At 44.0% G+C, this 25,027-nt stretch overlaps 1 protein-coding gene across 4 annotated transcripts in view; it reads left to right on the plus strand.

The window, feature by feature from the left end:
- Zfat (zinc finger and AT-hook domain containing) overlaps positions 1-25,027 on the plus strand; it is a 183,246-nt gene that overhangs the window by 86,490 nt on the left and 71,729 nt on the right. For all 4 annotated transcript variants that reach the window (XM_059246900.1, XM_059246899.1, XM_059246901.1 and 1 more), the window contains exons 8-10: positions 4,952-5,039; positions 6,479-6,628; positions 9,309-9,482. In XM_059246900.1, coding sequence (XP_059102883.1) covers positions 4,952-5,039; positions 6,479-6,628; positions 9,309-9,482 — 412 coding nt within the window. The remainder of the gene's footprint in view (positions 1-4,951; positions 5,040-6,478; positions 6,629-9,308; positions 9,483-25,027) is intronic.

Consider the following 25,027-nt stretch of genomic DNA (forward strand, 5'->3'; position numbering starts at 1 on the left):
ATCTGCAAGGAAGGTTGTTGTTTTTTAAGCTCTGTATTGATTTGTGATGTGCATATAGTATAATTTGTTCTTTTAAAATGTGAGGTTCAGTGGAATTTAGTGCATACACAGAGTTATGCAGCTGTTGGCAACTTTAGAGCATTTCTGTTATCCCATAGGAAGGCATTCCTGTTTGCGGTCATCATTCACTTCCTTGTCCCTGGACACTGTATGTCCAGCGTTTTGCCTCTCCTGAACCTTTTACATAAAAAGAACATAAAATGTGTGTGCTATAAATAAAGTTTTTTGATGACTAGTATCTTTTTTTTTTCATCTATGTGATAGCAGGCTTCATGCTTGGCTCCTTTTTAGAGTTGGGCAATACTCCTTTGTATGGAGTTTGCTCACTCTCCTTGAATCGATGAGCATTTGAAGTACATTTTTAGCGGTAATCACCTCAGGATATAGCTTCCAGCTGTACTGTCTTTACATTCATAGGATTTGAGCTAATTCTTGGTGAAATCAGTTCAGTAACTCATGCATGTTAACTTTTGGAGTTTAAATGTTAATCTTCCCTTCAAAAAGTTTGTAAAACTGTAAAGCATCTAAGGAGAAGCTGCTTATTCTCCATTGCCAAACCTCCCATCCGTGTTTAGTGTGTTATCCTCACCAGCCACCTGCCTTCACTAGTGTAACATACTCCCATCATCATGGCCAAGGAAGAGATAGCACTGGGGATGTGGCACCGAGGACAGAGTCCAGCGCTCTACCTCATTCTGACTGCATGTCTTTCAGAGAGTATGGTGGGCAGCCTTTCTCTAGCTGCTGCTGAGATCCAGGGAGATTGCACAAACTTGCCTATGATGTAAAAGCATCTCGTCATGTTACTGTGGTCCAGCTGAGGACCTAGGTCACATCAGCATCTGGCTGGGACAGAGGGTGATACTGTTCTCACTAGGAAACCATGAGAACAAGTGTGAGCCCTGGTCTCTTCTGGGCTTGCTTTCCTTACCCGTGCACTTGAAGAGGGCCTTGGGTATGTTATAATGCTGGCTGAGGTTTCACTTTTGTTTTTACCATTCCTGCTTTGAACACAGATTCCCATGCACAACCAAAGTTAAAATACCATCCTACACCTCCATATCAGCCTACATATCCTGACATAGTCTGGTTGTATTAGGATTTAGAGAAAATCTGGCGAATTGTCAGTTTTTGTGACCCTGACGCTATTTCACATCTAAGAATACATAAAAGAGTGATGGCTAGTGTAGTTTCTTCCCACTGCCTCTTCCTTTTCATTACTAAGCCCATGGCATCAATATGTGGTGAAGGAATGCAATCATCCCTCATGGGAATCAGCCCCAGAACTTCCTTCATAGGGCATTCTGAGGATGTTCAAAATCTTTATGTAAAGTGGTGTATGCCTTGGTTCCCTTCCTGTTGCTGGGATAGAACACTAACAAAAGCAACTTTAAAATTATTAAAACTTCATGAAGAGGAGACTTGGGAAAACATGATTTTAGTCAAATGCAAGGGAGCTTTGGATTCTGCTGTGTTCATTTCCGGCCCCACATCCATCGGTCTTTGTGATTTTGGGCAAATTGCTTAGGCTCTTTGAGCCTCAGTTATCTTGCTTGTAAATTGGAGATAAAGCACTTCCCTCATCCCTTAAGGTTATGGGGATTAAATTAGGTCAGTGAATGGCAGCATCCATAGATCATGGTCCATTAGAGGATTGTGCAAACATTTGAGTGAGTCATGCCTGGCTCTTTTAATAGTGAGATTAAGTAGACCAAATCAGAGCCTGTCAGTAGAGTTCACCCACACGCAGGGCAGGTATTGCTTTCTGAAGTTTCCTTTCAGCATTAAGTGTTCAAATACCAGTGTGTATTAGTATTGCTGGGGGATGCGGTTAGGTGGCTGGATTCCTGGATTCCTATTAAATAAGTGTGTAAACTGTTACCTAAGTGATTTAATTGGTGACCTCCCTGAACCCCAGTGTCACAGTAGAATTTGTTAGGAATGAGACCCATGGCCTCCTCCTGTCATCTTAACTGGAAATGGGCGCTGGGAATTTGTTCCTCAAAGAAGGGCTCCGTGCTTCTGTTTGTGTCCTCTCAGGAGACCTCAAAGGTGCCCACACAGAGTCTGCAGTCCAAGCCAGAAAGTAACTCTTTCTGGGGCATAGTTTGCCCTTCAAGCTCTTCAGGCCCATGACCTGGAAATGAGGTCAGTGGTATCCACCTCCAGGACTGCCCTGAGAACATACTGTGGTGATGCTGCTAAGGACTAAGCATGGTCTTATGCATGTAGGGCCACCATGATAGATGCTGTTGCTACTCTTCACCTCAATCCCCTTCTCCTTGTGCCTTTAGCTGGAGTTTAAGGTCATTAACAGTGACAGGGGTGGTGTATTCATCCAGTGTCTGCTGGCCTCTCGGTAAGTGTTTAGAATACTTGGCCTTGATCTTTGAGAAGCACACAAATTTCTTTTGTTTGATGCTTGCTGAATAATATGTACTTTTTGGATAAACTAAAATAATAAGTTGCCTAAAAGCACTGAGAAAGTAAAAGAATCTACTTTGCATATCTTTTCAGAAATAAATGGGTCTGCCTGATCAGCGTGTGTTCATGTGACCAGAGGAAAACGTAGTGTAGGTGACTGAAAAGCATTTTTCCTTACCAAGGGCTATAAGAATGTGGTCACATATAATCACAAAACATGTTTGATTCTGGATTATCCAGTTTGGGTGTTTTATCCTCTGTGCAGCAGCCTTCAGGCTCCCAGAGCTTCCTGTGTGGAGAACAGGTTCCTCGTGGCCTGGGGAAATAGAACTGTCTTTAGCAGAAGGAAAGCCTTCTCTCTGCAGCCCTAAATCCAGCACATCCAGTATTGTATTCCAATCTGTCATAACACAAGTGTCACCTTCCTAGTGCTTGCTGTAGCTTCTGAAACCCCCACATTGATGGGTGGGCTTTCTGGGTGGCACATCTTTAGATAACTTGTAAGAGCTCAAAAATCTGCTGCCTTTGTCCCCAGAACAGCTTCTGGCACATGACAGATATTGTGACTGTGACCTAATCCTGAGAAATTGTTCAGAAACTGTTCCGAGTGAGTGCCAACTTTCTTTTGGAGCTTGATGTCAGTATTTTATAGGGGGATTCACGTGTCATATTTATAGTTAGTGGGGGGATTCAACTTGATGTTCTCCAACGAGTGTGGGCCTCAGAACTCTTCACTTCTTTGGAGGCCAGTATACCTGCCAGTGAGGCACAGGCCAGATGAGGTCACCTGAGTGATAAACTAGGCCCTAGCCTCAGGTAAGGGCTCTTTCTGCATCTCCTACTAGTCTCCTGCTGACACCCACTTCTTTCTGGGCACAAATGGCTTTGAAGGCATCTCTGTTGGAGCAAAGGGACTCCAAAGGCTGGGCTCTTGGCCACCCTATGGCTAGCTTTCTTGTGTCCCCTGCCTTTGTCAGGGGCTCTTTTAGCCACAGTCCTTTTCAAGTTTGCTGAGTGTTTGGTGTTTAGGTTTCATCTGTAGCAAGACACTGAGTTTTTGAAAAAGCAGTAAATGAATCCTGAGAGTCTACCCTTCTCCCAGCCCCCTCTCCCACCGTCTGTGTCCTGACAATCCTCAAAGACATCAAGAAACAGGGCCCCTGATAAGCTCTAAGATAAATTGCTTTCAGACTATCAGGGATTAAAAGAAGACAAATCAAACAGCAAGGACTCAGGGGAGATCAGTGTAAACTCCTTCAAAGCTCTTCTGAATGCCTCCATCAGCTGTGATGACAAGGGCGGCTGCGACAACGTGGGAGGGTGCCACCAGGATGCCAGAGGGGCCTTGAAACTCTCTCTAACATGGCGCTGTGAGCCAAGTGTCAAGGACAGTGGAAGGAGTAATGGGAGCACGTGGAGAAACCCCAAAGTCAATGGCATTGGTTGGCCAGAAAGCTCATGACAAGGTCTTGTGTGTGTGTGTGTGTGTGTGTGTGTGTGTGTGTGTGTGTGTCTGTGTGATTGTAGAAAGCTTTCTTTTTTTATATATTTTGATCATATTCACTCCAGACTCTTCTCCCTAAGCCCTTCCAGATTTACCCCTCCTCCTAACTTCATATCTTCTTTCTTTTTAAATAACAACCAATTTGTCCTGTTTGTATACTCAAGTGTGTGAGTTCTTCCACTAGAGCATGGTCAGCCTACCAGAGCCTACATCCTTAAAGAGTTCTCCCCCTCCCCCCACCACTCCCCCTCCTCCTCTTTAGAGTCAGTTGACTTTAAATGGCTCCTCAAGTGAGGTGGGGGATCATGAGTTCATCTCCGTTCTGCCCGCCCCCAGGCATGTACCCTTTGCCAGAATGTTGACTGCCTTGATTTTGTGTTCATCTTCCTGCTCCCCGGCCTTTCTTTTCTTAATCTATAATGTAAACATGAATGACTTTTATTTGCAAATCTTGTGGATCTCAATCACATGTGAAAGCTTAGTGTAAGCAGTGTTTTGAGTGCTGAGGACATCCTATGCTGTTGGGTTATTGAGTAGCCCCGGAATGTATGATAGAGCCTCTTGGCTGCCCTTTCTGCCTTCCTAGAGCTCTCACACCTGGTCTTCCCAAGGCTGTGTAGAGGGAGGGCTGTCTGTTAAGTGCTTCGGAAGGATGCACTGTAGGTCCAGTTTTGATGAGGTTTTTGCTGCTGGGTGTTGTGGTGATAATAGTATTGATGATGGTTGTGATGGTGACGATGACGGGGATGGTGACAATGTTGATAGTGGAGGTAACAGTGTTGATGGGGGTGGTGATGATGGTAGTGGTGGTGATGGTGTTTAATGGCAGTGATAATGGTGTGTGTTTGTAGTGATGGTGATGATGATGATGATGGTGTTTGGTGATGATCATGGTAAGGGTAGTGGTTATCTTTCTACAGAACCTACACTTCAGATACTTAATTGCTTTTTTTTTCTATTAAGGACAAAAGGAGTTATTCTTGTCCTGTATGTGAAAAATCTTTTTCAGAAGACCGATTGATAAAGTCACATATCAAGACCAATCATCCCGGTAAGGTTATGAATTTTAGAATTGATGATTAATTTTTAAATACTTCTGTTTATTTTGAAACATAATAGTGTATGTAAGCTGTACCAGCTAGGAATAAAGAGGGAGGATGTGAATGAATTCAGTATTTAAAATGCTCTTCCCTTGGGGAAGCCTTGCATCTGCCTTGCTTCACCCTGTACGGTGGCATGCTGACCACTTGTACTCCAGACACTTGTCAGTTTTACTACCATGGGATCTTTGAGGTGGACCTTACCTTAACGTCAGACCCCATTGTCATATTAAGTAGAGCAGACAGAGTAGACCTGGGTTACACCGATGAGTATCAGCAAAATCCACCTTCTTCATCCCTGCCTCCTCTTGTTTAAACATTTGTACCACCCTTGGAAGATGAGAGCTGACTTCTCTGTTCAAAGTAAAGGGCTCTGACAGTTAGGTTTTAGCTGGGGACACACAGACCTGGGAACCTTCGTCAGTGTGGGAACCCATGCATGGGTTATGTCGTTCCATTCTTCCGGTGTTAAACTTTGTCCTAGGTTACTGGTGGTCCAGTGTGAGCTGCAGACTGCACTTCAAAGCACTGACCTTTGTTCATAAATACAAAAGTATACAAGGGACCCTGTGTGTCCACACCTCAGCTTCCACATGCTTCTACGCTTCCCATGACTTTTTCTCTGTAAAATATTCCAAAGTTTATCCCATTCAGTTTTCCTGTGAAAGACTTTACGGATTATCTCTAATGGATGATGGTTTTGCTTAGCATGACCTCTGTGTGGCCTGTAAAAAACAGTGCTAACAATGACTCTTGCCAGGCGGTGGTGGCGCACGCTTTTAATCCCAGCACTCGGGAGGCAGAAGCAGGCGGATCTTTGTGAGTTTGAGGCCAGCCTACTCTACAGAGCAAGATCCAGGAAAGGCGCAAAGCTACGAAGAGAAACCCTGTCTCAAAAAAACAAAAACCCAAAACAGACAATGACTTTTACTGCATCCTAGGGTATTGTGTATGGCCACTTAAAATTTCACCAGTCAAGCTATGATTTTTTTTTGTACAGGTTGAATCGAGCTGCAGTATTTTAGTGATTGTGTTACTTACATTTCTTGTATTCTGTAGAGCCCCTAGTCTCCTGTCTGGTTTCTACACCAGTCATTTATGGGAGAAGCCGAGTTACTTTTCCTGTAGAAAGCCCATGCTCTGCCCTTGTGAGCTCATTGCTTTGTAGTGTTTCTCCATTATTCACATTGTACATTAACAGGTACTTAGATCTACACCTTGATCAGATTCAGGTTCAGCTTTTTCAGTAAAAAGGCTCTTTTGTGATACCAAGGAGGCACTTCCTGGATATTTATACGTATGCAGGTGCCACTGAAGTTTATTTACCTCTAACCTGAAGAACACAGTGCCTTGTCCTCTCTGATTGCCACCCTGTTTTTTTTTTGGTCAGAGGTCTCCATGAATACCATTTCTGAAGTTCTTGGGAGAAGGGTCCAGCTCAAAGGGCTAATTGGAAAGCGAGCCATGAAGTGTCCATATTGTGATTTCTATTTCATGAAGAACGGCTCAGACCTTCAGCGGCACATCTGGGCTCATGAGGGTGAGTCGTCTTTCCATCTGGAGCATCTATTTAATTTTGTGCTGTGTGCTTTATTTGGGGACTACATAAGGATGAAGTTTATCTTCACTTGTCCTGTTGTTAGGATTTCTTTAGCACATGGAGTGGTGTCTGCCAGCCAGTGGAGATCAGAGATTGAAACCATGACTATAGTTACATTTGTGTTTCCCTCTTCCTAGCTGTGGCTATAACTGTAGTGAAATAGATCACCATACTTTGCTTACTGGGAAACCAGTGTCCTGAGAACAGGCAAGCCCGTGCGTTACTCTGGGCAGTTCCAGTGCCCACTCTCATGCACTGTATGTAGCCAGCCCTGAAGAATAATGGAACTGTGAGTGACTAGAAGAAAAGAGGGCAGTGGGAGTCTTTCAATTTTGACAGTGTGGAGCACCATTGTTTATACTGTAGAGAGGACTGGAAGGTGGAAGGTTTGAGTGGAAATGAGGTAGTCCAGAGAGGCATAGGGGCTGTGCTCAGGGGTGCTTGACCAGGTGTGGAAGTGTTAGAGAGCCATTTGCTGAGAGTCTGGCAGGTTGGAAGTCAGGAGTCTCCTGCCATCAGCCTCATTCTTTGCCCCTAGAGGAGGATGTTGCCCATTAGGAAGGTTCAGGTAGCAGGAGTGCCCTGCTAGTCCTGTGTATTAGTTCCCTCCTGCTGGCCAGGAGCCTCAAGTATTTCCCATAATACACTGTCAGGTGCAGGTCCCAGGGGAGGAGCTGCTGGGAAGAGGGTGACTCCCACTTCAGTGAAGAGAGAAGGCATGGGACTGAGGCCCAGTGCTGAGGCTGCAGGGCGCTTCCTTATTCACCAGCACTTACTGGACACTGTGGGCCCCAGGCAGTGTGCTTAGCGCTTTGCCCAGGATACCCTGGTCAGTGTGTTCAGGGACCGGAGAGCCAAGTATTGTGTTACCAGTGAGGACACACAAGGCTCACAAAGTGAAATATTCATCCTGCACAGCTAGCAAGGAATGGAACTGGGATGTGGATCCTTGTGGAATGATTCTAAAGCTCTGTTCTTCACGTCTCCACTGACTGGCCTTGGGAGAAAGTGATGCTTCCTGTGTGGAGGCAGCAATGGAGGAGTTGGCAGTGGTGGTGAGGTGCACACACATGTCATTTTCTGAGGGCATTGAAGGAGTTCATCGATAGCGGTCTTCTCCGCAGAGAAGGAGGCAGAAGCCTCTGTCTGTCTGCATGGAGACTGGTTCAGAATGGTGCTCATGGGAATCATCTGGGAGTGGCTAGACACAGAACCAAGGACCTGACACTGATGGAAATGCAGGGAGATAGGAGCCTGGGATCATAAGTCTGTTCTCCTGGGTGGTAGTGCTTGTATGGCAGCCGTAGGGCTGGAATGGGAGGGCACGCTGTAGTCTTCCTTACTGCGTATGACATGCAGGATGAAGCAAGCCTTCCATCTTCCTGACCTTCAGTTCACTTACCTGTGAAACACAAATATAAAGTACCTCGAATTTTGCTGTGGAATCAGAGAGATCATTTCCTAAATTCTTCAGAAGAAGGCTCAGTGTGTGTCTAGGCTTAATGTGCAGCCAACGCTATTACATTCACAGGGGATAGAATGTTAATATTCTATATTGAGCATTTGGGAGAAATCCACTCCTTTTAAAAACTTCAGAATTTTGATAAAGGTTCAGAAAATTAAAGACTGCTGTTTTATGTTGGATTGTCATGGTATTTTCTTTTTTCACTTGTGTATGAATTTTTCTATAATGATGGAATTATAAAGATTTTTTTTTAAAAGCCTACTTCCCTACATTACAGTAGCTGGGATTCTTTGGAGTTAATCATTGCATTGCACTGTAAGTATTCTTTCTCCTAGCTCAGTCCCAAAATAAGACATGGGATAAGAAAAACAATAGGCAAATCCAAGAGAAAATGAAGACTAACAAGAAGGGAAAAAATAAAGATAAATAAGTCCTGGGTACTGTCGACATTGACCACGCACGTGGAACTTTAGTCACACACCAGGCTTGTGTTGCTCAGAGGATATAACAGTTCCGTAGTGGTCAAGAAATGGTTTGAGATGAAGCACAAGAGCTGTTCTAATACTGGCTCTTGGTGGGTAAAAGCCAGACACAATATCATGGGAACAGTTCAATGTGAGTCATTGACACACAACAGCACCCAGTGTTGTATGACTCTGTTTATTTTATGAATAGGAATATCCTCAGCACTTGACCCTGAGTGCCTGATCACATTGATATTTGCAAAGACTGATGGGGCCTCTAATTTTATTTAGTTCAACTCAGTTCAGTTGGATTTAATGACCACTTTGTAAGTTGAGCAGGGTGTCTGTCTTTAGGGAGTTACCAGACTGTAGAGAGAGCAGAAGTGATCAGCTCACTGTGATGTGTAAGAGCATTTCAGCAGGAGAGAGCTGCAGGATTATGGAATGTTGATGGGCAACTAGAAAGCTCAGAAAGCACAGGAAGGGGACCTTGGCTGACCCTGAAGTGTCTCTATAGGGTGGAACAAGGTAAGATGAGCCAATCATGGGAAGTGTGGAACATGTTGGGGATAAGCAAGGACACTGCTTTATTCAAATGGATGTTTTATATGGTGTGAACTATTCATCTGGATCCCTACACATATCTGCACAAACACATGTAAATGTACATTTATACATTTCTCCTTGGTAGGTGTGAAGCCCTTCAAATGTTCTTTATGTGAATATGCAACTCGTAGCAAGAGCAACCTCAAGGCTCATATGAATCGCCACAGCACTGAGAAGACCCACCTCTGTGACATGTGTGGCAAGAAATTCAAATCCAAAGGGACACTGAAAAGTCATAAGCTCCTTCACACATCTGACGGTGAGTTCCTGAGCCCCAGTGACCTGTGAATGCATGTCTGGAAACTGGTATGCCAAGGCCAACATAGGCTGTCCATACCCTTGTATCTGGAAAGTACTATGTTTCGTAGGATGCACATTCTGAAAGGTCACAAGGTCTTATCCTTTGGCTCTCCAATCTGTGACCACTGCTGCTTCACTTACAATATGTTCTGCAGAAACCTTTTTGGGATATGTGAGCATGCGTTGTTGAGGCCAGAAGAGGGAGGCTGCTGGAGGAAGTAAACTGTTAATGCTTGGTTCTGGAAGTTTCTATCCTCTTCAGCCTTTCTTCTCACCTGGAGCCTGATTGGAAAGACGACCGTGGTGGCGCCCCACCTGATTGTTTGAGTTGAAGCATTTACATCAAAGCTACCTCAGGGTTCCTACTATTCAGTTCAAAATAGGGCTTAGCCTAAAATATAAATATATGAGTTGCTAAGTGTGTGAGCCATGAAAGTGGGTTCCGGGGGCAACAAAACCATAAGGATCAGTTCCTGTTTCAAGGGGCTATCATCTAGATGGGATAATACAAGAACAGGTATACATTTGAAGGTATGTGCCCAGATGTGGAGAGCTCAGAAGCCTGTGGGTCAAGGGTCAAATTTCTGGTGGGTAGTAGGTACACAGCATTCATAAACCTTCTGCTATGGGCTTCACAGAGAGAAAGATATTGAGCAACAGGCCTCCAAACCATACAATATCTTACAAAGTTTTGATTGAATTGGAAACTTCAGTTGTGGGAGGGACTTGTGGAGGCTTCATGTAACATGACTAATAAAATTTCCTGATAAATTGTTATTTCAGCATAATTAGATATAAAAATTAGGGTTTACTGTACAGATCAAAGTAAGTTCCATGGTGTTTTTAAATTCTGGAGCTTAGGAGATGATGTGTCTGTTTCCACGGTGTATATATCCTGGGAGTGAGTCCTGCTGGGTGCTCTAGCTAGTTCCTTGGTAAGAATCAGACTGAGCTTCAGGGGCTTAGTGGGAAAGGCTGAATTCTTTGATACGATTCATTAGAATTAGAATCAGGGTCTTGTAGGATGCTGAACCAATGGCACAGCCATGACTGGTGAACAGTACTTTCTTTAAAAAAAAAAAGTCATAATCAAAATGAAAAATATACGGGGTTGGGTGTACTCGATGGTAGAGTGCTTGTCTACTGTGGATGAGACTCTAGGTTCAGGCCCCAGCATTGCAAACAAACAAAGAGATAAACTCAATGATATAGGCCATCACACAGGGATAATGAAAGTATTAGTGTCAGGTAGCTACTTACGAGTTTTTCACCTTCTTTCAACAATGGCCTTGCTGATCTTGCATTGCATTACCCGAGTCTTTTTGCAGGAGCCGAGTTCTTTCATGTGATAGTCTGTTTCTCTCTAAAGCCCACATTCGTGAAGGCCATCGATTCCCAGAGCCACATTGTCCCCTGGGTTGTGGTAACAGCATTAGGAGGGCATTCGTGGAGACTTGGAAAGGGCACAGTGGTCTTAAGTTGGACTCTGAAATGTGGGTGGAGGCCACGGAAAGCCATCTACTCATATAGACCCTGGGCAACTGCTTTGTACATAGAAAGAGGGGACCAGTATGAGCACTCTGGTCAAAACAGCAATATGGCCTCCCTACAAGGGAATAGCCTAGCAAATAACATGGAGTCTCTCCCAGCAAAGTTATAGAAATTTGCAGTTTTTTACTCATTTTTTTTTTCCTAACATTTTTGAGAACTTTGTTATATTGAAAAATGAAGAGACGAGGCCTTTAACATTTCCTGGGTCTCTTAGCTTTGGTGTGCTGTGAGTCTAGGCAGCCAGACAAGGAGGGTCAGCTGCATGTGACATGTGGCGTGCCTAAGCTGGCTCTTTCTCCCCGGGCTGCTGTGCCTGTCATCTGTGTCCCCCTTTGACACTTGCTGTGGACTCCTGTCCTGGAGGGCCGGCTGCTAAGCAGAACTGAGCTTGGGCTAGCTGTCTCGGCTCCACTGCCTGTCTGCCTGCTTTAGCGCTCTCCAGACTATATGCTCTTACTTCCCTTTTTAATTTATTTCAAAAGCTTTAAATGTCTCACTCTGATACCATGTGTAAGGGAGAAACTGAAAGGGTTCATGTCCCTACCTGATATTTGTATCTCTTTGCTTTCATAGAGCTCTGTGGACCTCAGTGCTTTGTGGGGCTCTATAAATATCCCCCTAGGTTATCATTTGCTTTTATACCTTACGATCTCTTTTTATAGAGAGCAGTTAAAGAGCTTTGCTCATTTAAATTTATCAATATTTTCCTTTATGCTTTTACCCTCTGTGAGTTCTCTATGATAAAAGAAACCTCTCATTTCAGAACAAATTATTTTGCCTTAAGTTTTATTTATGATTTCATAACATTTATGAAATTTCAGTTTCTTAAAATTTGTTTTGGTGTATGCGGTATGTTAGGAATCTTCATTTTCACACAGCTGTCTACTGACTCAGCGTATTTATATAGAAATCAATCTTTTCCATCTAATTTTGCTGTGCCAGAATTCCCCAAGATGCTGTGTTTCATTCTGAGATTTTGGTTTGTCTTTGATGGGTTTTGTTTTAGGTCATGGCTTTAAAAGATACTGTTTTAATTTATCTAATTTATCACATACTATTCCATTCTATTTTGGTTTTGTAAGAGATTTCTGGGGTATTTCATTGGATTATTATCTCTTGATCATGGTATGTTAGTCATGAAAGCATCCTTGCTTCCATCCCTGGCTCATTCCATGAGCCATTTGACCAGAGTGTAGTGAGTTCTGACCTGGCCAGTACCTGTTCTCCTTACCGGTATCCTGAGTGTCCAGATAAAACTGTCAGTTTTTAACCATATAGGGACTTCATATCTAGCAGTCAACACTGCTTGAAAGTCTGCAGTGACCATTTATTTAGTCTACAGCATATTATCTGATGAGGAAGAATTAAGTTCTTTGCTTGAGAAACCACACCAAGTAGGTAGAGCTGAGAGCCTAGCTTTGAATGTTGTTTGCCCATTCCTTGCAGGGTGACTAGAGCAGGTGACTTCTCTGTTTCTGTATTATTAAACTGGGGCTCCTTATACTCTGCTGTGCAGTACTTCTCATGCTTTGGTAAGGCCACTGTGCTTCATGTTTACATGCTTCTTCCTGCAAGCTCTGAATGCTCCTTACATGAAGCTTTCCATGCAGGAAGGTCCTACTCTGCTTACCAAGCCCCAGGCATGATTACCTGTCCATTGCATGTCTGCTTGTGGATGTCTAGATGACCCTTAGATGCCCCCCACATTCCACTGTTCAACACCAGTTCCTGCTCTTCCTCCGCATGCCCTGTTTTCTGTGAGCCGGGGTGGCCAGTGTAATAAGATAGTAAATATTTTAGGTTTTTAGTATCACGTACAGTTTCTGCCACATTTTCATCTTCTGTTTTTGTTTTTACAAACCTAATTGAAAACATTAAAAAATAACCCAAAACAAAACAACAACAACAACAACAAAACCTCTGTTCTTAACACCCAGATATGTAAAAGCAGGAAGCAGTGTGGAGTTGCTATGGGCCTTAGGCTGCCGACCTCTGTTATACCCAGCGTTAGTGAGTGGCTGCCCATTTTCAGTTTGGACAGCCTTGTTCTCTCACTCAGAAAAGATCCATTAGCAAGTTGTCATGTTCTTCCCCATGTGATCCACAATTCACCTATTACTCCACAGCTCACAGCGCCCTTTTTTGTCTACAGCCCTGTCCTGTCTTGTCTCCATTCTTTTTTTTAAATACAACATATTTGTTTCATTGGACTTTTTCAGGCATATGTAAAAAGAAAATAGAGCACAGATTTGGTGATTTTCCTAAAATGTGCTCCTGTTTGAACCCAACTCCTCTGCTTGAGTCTCAAGCAGATAGCATCCCAGGCTGCTGTTCACCCAGGTCATTGCCCGTACCTTCAGGTGCACTGATGATAACCAACCCCATCTCCAGAAAGTTCTCCAAAGCTGCCACATTTAATCTGCTAGTTTAGTTCCTGACGCTCTCTGGGCCTCTGGAAAGGTGTTTGTTTATTGGCCTCATCACCTGGACGTGCTGACATTTTTATCTGCGGGCTTTGGGAGTCCCGCTTTCAGCTGAAGCATTCGGGTTGTGGTGGTCCACCCTTTTGTTCACGGGCCAGTGGCCTGCAGTGACTCAGCTCTGTCTGCTACATGCTGCTCTATGCAGCTTGTTACTTTGCAGGAAGACACAGCATTGCGGTCCTCCCTCAGAGGTAAAAATGTGCTTCTGTCATGTTTATGCCCCACAGTTCTGTCTTTGATTATGGTGGGGCACAAAAACCATCCATTACAAAGTAGACGTTGATTTGAAATAGTTTTGATGACTTTTCTTCAGATTAACCATTAAAATAAACCCAAACTTTGTTTGAAAATACCACACTAAAACCCAAGACTGTGTACGATAATCCAAATAAAAGGTTTTTGGTGGTGCTGGGGAATGAAGAAGCATTCTGCTATTGAGCTGCATTCCCACCGCCTCAAGCGGAGTATTTTGAAGACATTTTGCTTATCAAACTGCATGCACATACCAAAAACTCATGTTACCTAACTGAAGCCATGACATGAGCAGTAGGCCATGTGTACAGCATGTGCAGTGTGGACTGTCTCGATGGCTAAAAGCTGTTGTAAATCATTCTTGGATTTAGACACATTTCAATTTCACAGGTAAGATGTGAAAAATATGTATCTCAGAGCCGATGAGAGACCATAGTTCATTTAATTGTCAGCATGAGCCCAGGGGAGAAGAATTGTCCTCGCCATCCTCATTTTTCAGGGCATGCCATGGCCTCTTCACGGCTCATGCACTTCTGCCCTTTGGCCTGGGGTCTGTTTTCCATCCAGCAGCCGGTAACCCTATTGAAACAGAGGCCAGATCTGTACCCAGGGGTCCAGAGTCCTGCCTCTGATACAGGTGTGCACATTCTGAGTCCGTTCTTTGTGGGGCCTGTATGGCCCTTGGGGCTCACCCATCTTTTCTCTCCCTCATCTCTTCTTGCCCTCCCTGACTCCTGTCTCCCAGACACACAAGTAGTTCTTCTTATCGTCAGGCCTATTAAGTATATTCTGCCCTCCCCATACTGGAGTGCTCCCTCCCCATAGCAGAGATTTTGGTCTTCCCTGAAGAGCACTCCGGAGTGAGTCTTTCCTGAGTACTGTGTGTCTGAAGTCTCACCCAGTTGTCCTCACTTGTCTGCTTCTTTCTTCTCTCCCTGGCTGTCTTTCTCAGGAGCACCGTCTAGGTCTAGTTGTTTGTCGTCTCTGCTGCTGGAGGAGCTCTCCTGCAGCGACTCGATGCCCTTCCTGCACGTTGGCACTGTTCTCTTTAGGCCCATCATCCTCCAGTGTCCCGTGGAATTCCCTTCTTTATGTTCTCTGAGTCTGCTTCTAGGTCAGTGGTTCTCAATCTGTGGGTCATGACCCCTCTGGGGTTGCATATCAGATACCCTGCATCTCAGATCTCAAAGATACGATTCAAAGCAGTAGAAAAATTACAGTTATAAAGCAGCAACAAAATAATTTTGAGGTTGGGATTCACCGCAACAAGAGGAACCGTATTAAAGAGTCACAGCATTAGGAAGGTTGAGAACCACTGCTCTGGGTAGTTAGCTCAGCAAGCAGAGCCTTGGGACATGGTGCATTTGTTTTGTATCTGCAGCCCCAGAACCTCACTCATGCTCAGTAAATTTTTGTGGTGCGAATAAATGAACAACAAAATGTGAAGTGCCTTGCATAGAGAGGGTATGCTACAGCCCTGCTCAAGACATGCCAGTTATGTCCCCACCATTTCATCTTAGATGATTGTGTTAAATCAGGTGGTTGTGAACTAGGTATTTTAAAACATGGTCGAGGAACTCACTATTAAATGAATCTTCTTGGGCATCTTTTAACGAAGTAAAAAAGATAGTGAGTCATCACCCTTCCTTCCACCTGCGTGTGAATCTAATTTTTCACATTTATTGGCTTATTTAAAGTGATACATCCCTGTTTATTGCATTTCCCTTTCCCACAGGAGCTTATTACTGTGACTTAGAATGGATAGGCCAGTCTGGGTGAAGGTTTTCCTTCTCAAGGTTTGCCTGCCAGTGTGTACAAAGTCAGAAATTGATCTGTTAGTGGCCTGATCAGTCAACAGGATATAAGAATTTAGGGGGAAACTCTGGGACCACACGTACACTTCGGCCTTCTACAACGATACACATGATGTAGAGTCTGGAGGTTCTCCCTTAATTCTGTGCACCCACAGCTGATGCGGGAGTTTGGATCCCATGGTGCTTTTTTATTACATAATCAAACGAGAGTCCTTTCATCATGAAACACGTGGTTTGTTAAGATTCTGGGTCGATTCCTTAGAGTCTTTACTTCCTTTAATTCATCCGTGCCTTACCCACTCAGGAAGAACTTTTCTAGTAAGATTTATTGAGGCATTTTTCAGGCTTCAAGCCCCTGTGTAATAATTAGACAAGTTGAGTTGAATTTGGGAATCGGCTGAGTTCAGAAAGTAACTTTTCTCCCCCTTTCACTTCATAATAAGAGCTCTCATAGCTGCTCATTGGTTGGAATATTCCAGACGATGCCAGGATTTTCTTTTCCTTTTTTTGCCCTCCCTTCCCTTTCTTTTCTGTCCTCTAAGAGAAAGCAAAATGGTAGAATCACTCTGGGGTCAAGTCCATCCATGGCTCTGAGCTCTCAGAACTGTCAAATTCAAGAAGCAGGGCACAAGAACATGGCACCTAAGCAAGCGGTCTGCGTCAGTGGGACCGTATCCTGATCTCATCCATCCTTCTTCTTCTAGAAGAAGGCTAAGAGGAAAGGTGGGAATGGGGCAGACGATAGATACCGAAGACCCTTGTGTCTTTGTGGGCTGGTGCCTCCATGGTGGGGGGCAAAGGGTCTGATGCCACGGCCCAAGAGTATCATTTCATATGTGCACTCTGTTTGAGTCCATATGAAGCTTTTTCTGTCAGATTTATCTGACCCACAGCTCTGAAGAATAATTGAGGCTACTGCACAGTATGTGCCCATGAGCTTACTTGACAGCCCGATATGCAGATTGAGGTCTCACATTAAGTAAGGTAGGTTTTTGTGTAGATTGATACTTGGCACAGGGTCTGCCACTTCAGCACAGTCCTAGTGCCCTGCTCTTTCCTGTCCCTTTATTTGGTTCTGCACTATTGCCCCCTGCTGATCTGTTCCTCCCTGCATCAAAACTGGTCCTCCTTGCATAAAAACTGATGCACTAATTACAGAGTCATCATCAGACTAAGTCTGCAGTTGCTTGAGGTTCAGCTCCTAAAGCACAGAGATGTCTTACACCGTAGTTCAGTTGCTGTAGCTATTTCTGTTCTGGTTTGCCATTGCACAAGTTACTGCAGATGCTCAACCATGAGCTCTGGCTCTGCAAGACTCCAGCAGCAAAGTGCCAGTGATGTTCCCTGCAGGATGCTCTCCTTGCTGTAGGTGGCATCCTTTGTGTGGCTGGCCTCCTGGAGGCAAGAAGGAAGAACAGGTGAAAGGTCGTGGAGCACTCGATCCTTCTGGCACGACACAACTATTAGTGTTTTGAAGCAGTAGCCGTGATTACCTGCAGGAAGCTCTTGCAAGACTGGGCCCACTGACATTCTGTGGTAAATGGGGTAAGAACACATAAGTTTTACAAAGTGTGTTAAGCCCTGCCCCTCCCTGAGGATGATGAAATGGTTAGCCATTTCAGGGAGAGCTTCTGGGGTATATCTGTCCATAATTGCCCAGATTCATGTAAGTAACTGCCCACCCATGCCATTATAGATAACCCTAGTTAAACTCACTGATTCACTAGATTCTGTCTCTGTTTCTCTCTCTCTCTCTCTCTCTCTCTCTCTCTCTCTCTCTCTCTCTCTCTCTGTTTATCTTTTGTCTTAGGTTGACTAGAAATGCACTCTGAGAAAAGGTCCCCTACACTTCCTGCTATGCAGCCTGCAGCAGATGTGTTTTAGCACATTCTGAGAGTCTTATTTCCCCTGCTGCTATAACAAATTGCTAAAGATTTTGTGGCATAGAGCAATGTTGGGCTGATGACATCATGCCTCTGGAGTCCCACAGTCTGTGATCCTGGTATCAGCACAGATGTACTCCTTCGTCAAACCTTTGGGGGGTGGAGGACATCAGTCTGTTGCTTCCTTTGTAGTTCGCAGACTTTGTACCCTTTGTTTTAGGAGCCCCTCTGTCTTGAGAACCAGCAGTCCAGTGTCCTTCAGTCTGTTCCTGCTTCCTCACATCTGTTTTCTGCCTCTGATCCTCATGCCTGCTTCTTCAGATGCCCTTAGACTCTACATAATCCAAGACAGACTCCAGCTTGAGATGCTTTACCTAGCCACTTCTGCAGACTCCTTTTCTCTCAGTATAAAATCATGTGTGGGTTTCGGGTATTGGGAACTGGCTACCTTTGTGGTGGGTATGGGGCATTGTTGGCCTGCTGCCCTGGGGTAGTGGGCTTATACCAAGTATGTGGGCCTTGTACCTATTCCTCTACATGCCAGCATTCTGAAAATCACGGTACCCCTTAACTGTACCCGGCAAGAGTGAGTTCTTGTAGTTGAGTGTACATCACCAAGGGACAACCAAATCCACTGTCTCTTGGGCATTTTGACCATAGGGCACAGTGCCATGGAGGATCTCAGTGTCACTGTGGGAAAATGGCAAACACTACTTTTCTGAAAGAAGTATGAAGTAACTTGTCCAAAAACTGATAAAACTTTACTTATGCAAAAGTCACCTTTTTCAGTAAGACTCAATAAACAGTCATGAGACATTTCTACATTATGCCTGTAGATACGTTTTGCTAATAACAGTTTAAGTTTGTGGAAATTCCTTCTCTAAGCACTTCAATATCCCTTCAAGTCTAAGGTTTATGTGAAGTTTGGTCTGGCAATGATGTTTACTTAACAGACATCGCAAACACGTTGTTTTCAATCCAAAGGAATCTCCCATTGCTGTGGCTTTGTGTTCAGTTTGAGTCCAAATGCCGGAATCCAAATGAGATGGCTGAAGGTTCTTTGGCCATTGTATTATTTGTATATAGAACCCTATTTAAAGTAGCTGAACAGCTGTAATTAGCCCAGAGAAACTGATGGAGCAGCTGTGGGGGTGGTAAAGAACAAAGACAGCACCAGGCGTTCTTCATGGTGACCGTGAGTATCCATAAGAGCAGGACTTGGGGCTCAGAGTTTCCCTCCCCTGTGGACCACCATATGTTTCTGTGCTTCAGCATCTACTTCAGTATAACTTCCTGCTAAAGCCTGGAGGTGGATGCTCTGCTGGCTTCCCACAACTACCTGTATACTTGCTGTGTTTTCTACAACAGACAGTCCATGGGCAGCGACTCCTTGAGGTCCACTGGACCTTTTTATATAAGTCAGGGCAGGGCAATGGGTGGCCCCGGTTCATCTTCCCCTACTGTAAATCTCTCCCTGTTCCATCACCATTGGGTCAACTAATTGTCTCCAGTTATGGCCTGAGCAAGGGTGGAGCTGAGGATCACTGGACTCTATTTCTCCCACTGTCTGGCAACACTTGAATGTAGACAGTGTCTGGTTCCCAGGCTGTGTCTAATAGGTCAGAAGCCATGAGTAGTCATCCACCCATTATTCAAAGGTTGAGCCAGGAGCTCCTATTAGATGAGAGGTCACCACAGTCAAGGACAAGGAACAGAATTTAGCAGCCTTCCCAAAGCCCCCCTGTCTTAAGGCAACTGCCTCTGACTTCTCCCACTTTCTTTGACATTTACCAGTCTTTGAGTTTTCTATCATTGGATTTATACAGTGTGTGTTTTGGAGGGGCTTAGTCCTTTGTGAGATTCATCCAGGTTGTCATGGTTTTGACATTTTAACATCTGGGCCATGAAGTCAATGAAGGAAAATTTCCTAAGTAATAAGATTATAAATCCTGCAGTTTGTAGTTAGGAAGGCTTTGTTGCCACAATCCTTCAAGGGTCCAGTACTGCAGAACCCGAGGGCTTTCTGTGGTGTGGTCCTCCAAAGAAGGGTTGTCTTAGCTTTCTGTCATCCTTCTTCTAGGAAAGACATGCTCAGAAGATTTCTGACTGTTTATAAAAATTAAATCTCACTTCAGAGGACAATAACTGAGACTAAACATAAATTGGGCTCCTGTCTCTTTCTAGGGAATAAGGTATCTAACACACCTAACCAGATGTCTTAGGGTTTTATTGCTGTAAAACGACACCATGGCCACAGCAACTCTTATAAAGAAAAACATTTAACTGGGGCCGGCTTACAGTTTCAGAGGTTTAGTCCGTTATAGTCATGGTATGAAGCATGGTGGCATGCAGGCAGACATGGTGCTGGAGAGATAGCTGAGAATTCTACATCTGGATCCACAGGGAGCAGGAAGAGACAATGAACCACACTGGGCCTAGCTTGAGCATCTGAAACCTCAAAGCCCGCCCCCAGTGTCACACTTCCTACAACAAAACCACACCTACTCCAATAAGGCCACACCTCCCGATAGTGCCACTCCCTGTAAGCCTGTAGAGTATTCATTTTCATTCAAACTGTCACCCTCAGACAAAGTTGCCAAATCAGGAAACAGCCAGTCTGGAGTTCAGAGAGATAGGAACTTCTCCGAATCTTCAGCTTCAGGAGCCATTGGCACCATTTTTTGTTTCTCAGCGTCAGACCTGCCTTTGTACCTTGTGTGGTGGGGAGGTCTTTATAACCTACCTAGGAGGATGCTGAAATGCCAGGATTCTTTCCTCTTAGAACACAGACAGCTTAAATCACAGAAACCACCTCCTTAGTGTCGTCCCACAGTTCTGCCCCCTGGGAGGGACTTCTAGTCACTATCTAGTCACTATTTGTTATAGGCAATTGGATCATATGGATTTTATTATATAGTTACGATGACACTTTGATACTGTAATCACTCTTGGTAGTTGTGCAGCCCATAGGTAACTAGTTTAGCAGTTGCAGTAACGTGGTGACTTGCTGAACCGTCTCCTTAACTTTGGACAGTCTGTTCTTTTTCCTTCCTTCACTTGTTGTAACCTTTGTGTTGGGCCTTTCTTTTCCTTTATTTGACCCCTTCTTAGGACACTTTCAGCCACCAGAGCAGTTATGTTGTTTTGTACCTGAGTATTAACCACTGTTTTACTCATTAAATACTTTTACCAGAGATTTGGGAGTATAATATCTTAAATCTTTTATTTTTAACAATATGTGTTATGAAAATTGATTAGCAATAGATATCAAGTCTTCTGTGTTATAATTTATATTTATCTGACAACTCATAAAATTGAGCAAGTACTGTACAGAGTAAATGACCTACACTTCATAAAGCTTACGTAGCATCTGTTAAAGAGATTTATTTTTGCTTTTGTAAGGATATCTATTGGTGGGCTAAATCTGACGTCATCCGCTCTTGAGAAGGTGTGTAATCATGTTCTCTTGTTCGCTCTCTTGCTGAACTCTTGTTGATTTGCATTCATGTGTTCCCTTACTGGTTCAGTGTCTGCCTGTACTAGAACTCTTGGCCTTTTGACCGACTTTTTTGAGAAGCCAAACAGACAGTGGTTTATTGTGAAAGTTCTTTGGGTCTACAGAGACAGTGGCTATTTCTCTCCTCAAAGCTGTTTCTTCCTCCTTAGTCACTCATACATCCATATCAACTTAACATCACATCACCACTGGGGCCTTCATGATAATGCAGCTCCAGGCCTCTCCCCCCTCCTGATGACCCCTTTCGTGCTTAGCACTCTATGGCAATCATAGTTCTTGGTCACATGTTACAGTGATTTATTGGCCTCCCTGCTAGTTCATTTATGTGATGTGCCCCAGAAGGTACCAGCGCCATTGTCTTATTCTCTCTTGTCTCTGGCACACAGTGACTGTTTCATGAAGCTTGATGAGTGACCGAACACAGCTGCCACATTGCTATCTGCACTATCCACCTTGCCCCTCTCTGCTTCCTTCATTTCCTTCTGATTCCCTTTCTCTCTATCTCTCTCTGTCTGTCTCTGTCTCTGTCTCTCTGTCTCTCTTTGTTGTTTTCTCCCTTAGTCCCTACTCCTCTGCCCCCTCCTGGTGCAGACTAGTTGGCCACTTTTTTCAGCCAAGAAAGGTCGATTTTTCCTTTACATCCACTTTTCCTTCTAGTTCTATTCACTGAATTCCTAGGCATCTTTTAGCAGCCCTAGGACTGGGTGTGTATGGTCCCATGGGCACTCAAACCAGGGGTGCAGGAAGTATTATCAGATTATGGATGACAAACCAGTCACAACCGAAATAGCTTTCTAGGTCATGAACTGGAGCAAGAAAGCCCTGTCTTGGACCCAGGTGCATTCTGTCTCCAAGCACAGAGAATCATTTCATGTAATGAGGGCTGAAAGAGGTGACATCAGCCATTGTGGTCAGTACCTCTCACACATGAATGTGGCCTATTTCCCAGAATGGCTGTCTATTAGAAAGGACCACCTAAGAAAAAGGTGGCAGGAGAAGTGACCAGTTCACCCTCTGTGGTCCTGGGATCATTCTTCCCTGCTAATCAGAGGCCCCAATAGAAAACATGAGACACTAACTCCTGTCCCCTACGAGGATGGCTGAGGCATAGGACTAATAAGCACCTGAAAGTAAGCCCCTGAGAGATGAGACTGGTACATGCAGGGGACCCAGTGGGAGACTCTTCTGTCTGTCCACCTGCTGTCCACTTCCCTGGAATTCTCTAAGACAATGCAAAGCTTGGATTCTAAGTGAGGCTGTCTACATAGTAGTGTGGTTTGTATGCACATACAGCTGTGTGATGGTCATCGGCCAGCCCTGTGAGGTCATTTTAACCCCGAGAAGCACTAGGCTACTGTCCACTTTCCTTGTTATTCTTAGGAATCTCTTGCTGGAAGTGGCCTGATAAGTCTGGAAATTGCTTCTTTATGACTAGTCCTAAATCTGCATTCAGTAGTTTTAATTAGGCAACAAAAAATTGTGTTAAGTGCTCTCTCATGCCTGTTGGATTGGGCTGTTTCTTTTGCCTGGCTGGGTTGCCTGGGTAGGGATGGTCTTTTGGAACCACTCACTTTTTTTATATGATTCAGAGCCTTGGGTGCTAGGAGGTCATTCCATTTCTTTCTTTCAAAGCTTCTTTTTCTTTCCTTTTAATAGTACTTTTTGTCTTTTAAATTAAAATATAGTTATATCACTTTTCTCCCTCTTTTTCTTCTCTCCAGTCATTCCCATGAAGGTGCCCCCATCCCTACTTTCTCTTGAAATCATGGCCTCATTTTCTTTGTTATTGTTACACACACACACACACACACACACACACACACACACACACACACACATCCATCCCTAAATATATAAATACAACCTGCTCAGTTTGTTTAGTATTGCCTGTATGTATACACTTTCAGAGATGGCCGCTTGGTATTGGATAACCAACTAGATGGCTCATCCCTGGGCAAGGCTAATTCTCCCTCTCTCAGCAGTCCTCAGTTGCCTGGAGTTTTTTGTTTATGGCTATGGCCTAATTAGATTTCCCTTTTCAATGTTAGCATGTCTGGTGGTATTGTATTCATTCAGGTCTTGTTTAGGCGCCCATATTGTTGAGGTATCATGGGTAAAACTTCTCTATCATTTCTAGGAGACATATTCTCATAGCAGCTTTCCTGGCCCAGGCACTCTCCCTCAATGTTCCCTGAACCCTAGGTGCAAGAACTGTGTTGTAGATGTGTCAATTGGAGTTGGACACCCCACAATCACTTATTCTCTGCATTTTGATCTGTTGTAGACTTCTTTAATGGTTTCTGTTGCAAACTGAAGTTTCTTTGATCAGTAACGCGAGCTAAACTTTATCTGTGGGTATAATACTCAATATTTAAAATGTAGTTAAGAATTATGTTGGCTTTAATAAAGTGGCAATAGTAGCATTCCTGTAAGATCCATGGCCTCACTAGTGGATAGTTGACTAGGTTTTCAATATCAGACATGATTTCCTTATGCCGAGTGGGCCATCAGTCCAATTGGAGAGCTGTTGGTTACCTCCAAGCTGTGGGTACCACTGCTGCACCTTAAGTGTTACTCAGCATGATAATTATCCTTGTTGTTCATAGCTACTTAGGAGCAGTAGTTGCTTCTATCTTTTGGAAACTTGCATAGCACCTTCCAATATTATGCAAGCTAGTCCTTAGGGTGAAGGTCTTCAAATCTGATCCAGCTAGGGTCCTCCAGTTCTTTTGTCTAAAGTGCATGGTGTCTTCAGCAATGAAGACTTGCCTTCAACCTCTGTGTTATGGCTTGAATGAAAATGACCCTCATTAGGCTCATATATTGAAATAGTTGGTCCCTAGTTGGTGGAGCTGTTTGGGAAGGATTGAGAGGTGTGACTTTGGAGGAGGTGTGTCACTGAGGGTGGGGTTTGAGGTTTCAAAAGACTCACACAATTCCTAGTATTCTCTCTTTTTGCCTCATGGTTTGTGGGTCAAGATATAAGGTCTCAGCTATTCCTTTGTTCCACTATTGTGGATTCTAATCCTCTGAAATCGTAAGCCAAAATAAATGCTTTCAGTCATGGTGTTTTATCACAGCAATAGAAAAATAATTAAGACACTTTGGGAGGCAAGCATGAACAACAGCAAAGCCTAAAATTACACATAATACATATAAGCCTATGTGTATATGTATATATACATACATATTGTCTTAGTTAGGGTTTTTATTGCTGCAACAAAACACCATGACCAAAAAGCAAGTTGGGGAGGAGATGAGTTATTAGGCTTATACTTCAGTGTTGCTGTTCATCACTGAAGGAAGTCAGGATAGGAACTCAAACAGAGCAGGATCCCAGAGGCCATGGAGGGGAGCTGCTTACTGGCTTGCTTATCCCACCTTCTTATAGAACCCAGGGCCAGCAGCCCAGGGATAGCACCACCCACCATGGGCTGGGCCCTCCCCCATTTATCACTAAATGGGGAAATGCCTTAGAGCTGGATCTCATTGAGGCATTTCCTCAACTGAGGCTCCTTCCTCTGATGACTCTAGCTTGTGTGAAACACACACACACACACACACACACACACACACACACACACGCATGCACACACATATGTTTATGAAGTTATCCCACTTGAGCTTGGCAATGCTTCCTCCAGGGGCCATAGACTATCTAATAAAAGCCCCAATACTTAAAATCTCATTTCATGTTTTTAGTCAGGGTAGTCCGAAAGATCCCCAATGTTTCATTTTTTAGAAGTTTATTATTTTTTGTGTGTATGTGTTTGTGTGTAGTGCTGATGCAGTCTAGAAGAGAGTGTCAAATCCCCTGGAGCTAGAATTACAAGTGGTTGTGAGCAGCTTGCCATGTATGCTGGAACCAAACTCTAGTCCTCTGCAAGAGTAGTGTGCGTTCTTAACTGCTGAATCAGCTGCCTGGCCCTTCATGGCTTCCTTTTAACACTTAATACTTTACTCTTTGATCTGGTTGTTTGATACTGAGAACAGTTCTATCCACT

The sequence above is a fragment of the Peromyscus eremicus genome, chromosome 20 (assembly GCF_949786415.1).
Source record: "Peromyscus eremicus chromosome 20, PerEre_H2_v1, whole genome shotgun sequence".
Taxonomy (NCBI): Eukaryota; Metazoa; Chordata; class Mammalia; order Rodentia; family Cricetidae; genus Peromyscus; species Peromyscus eremicus.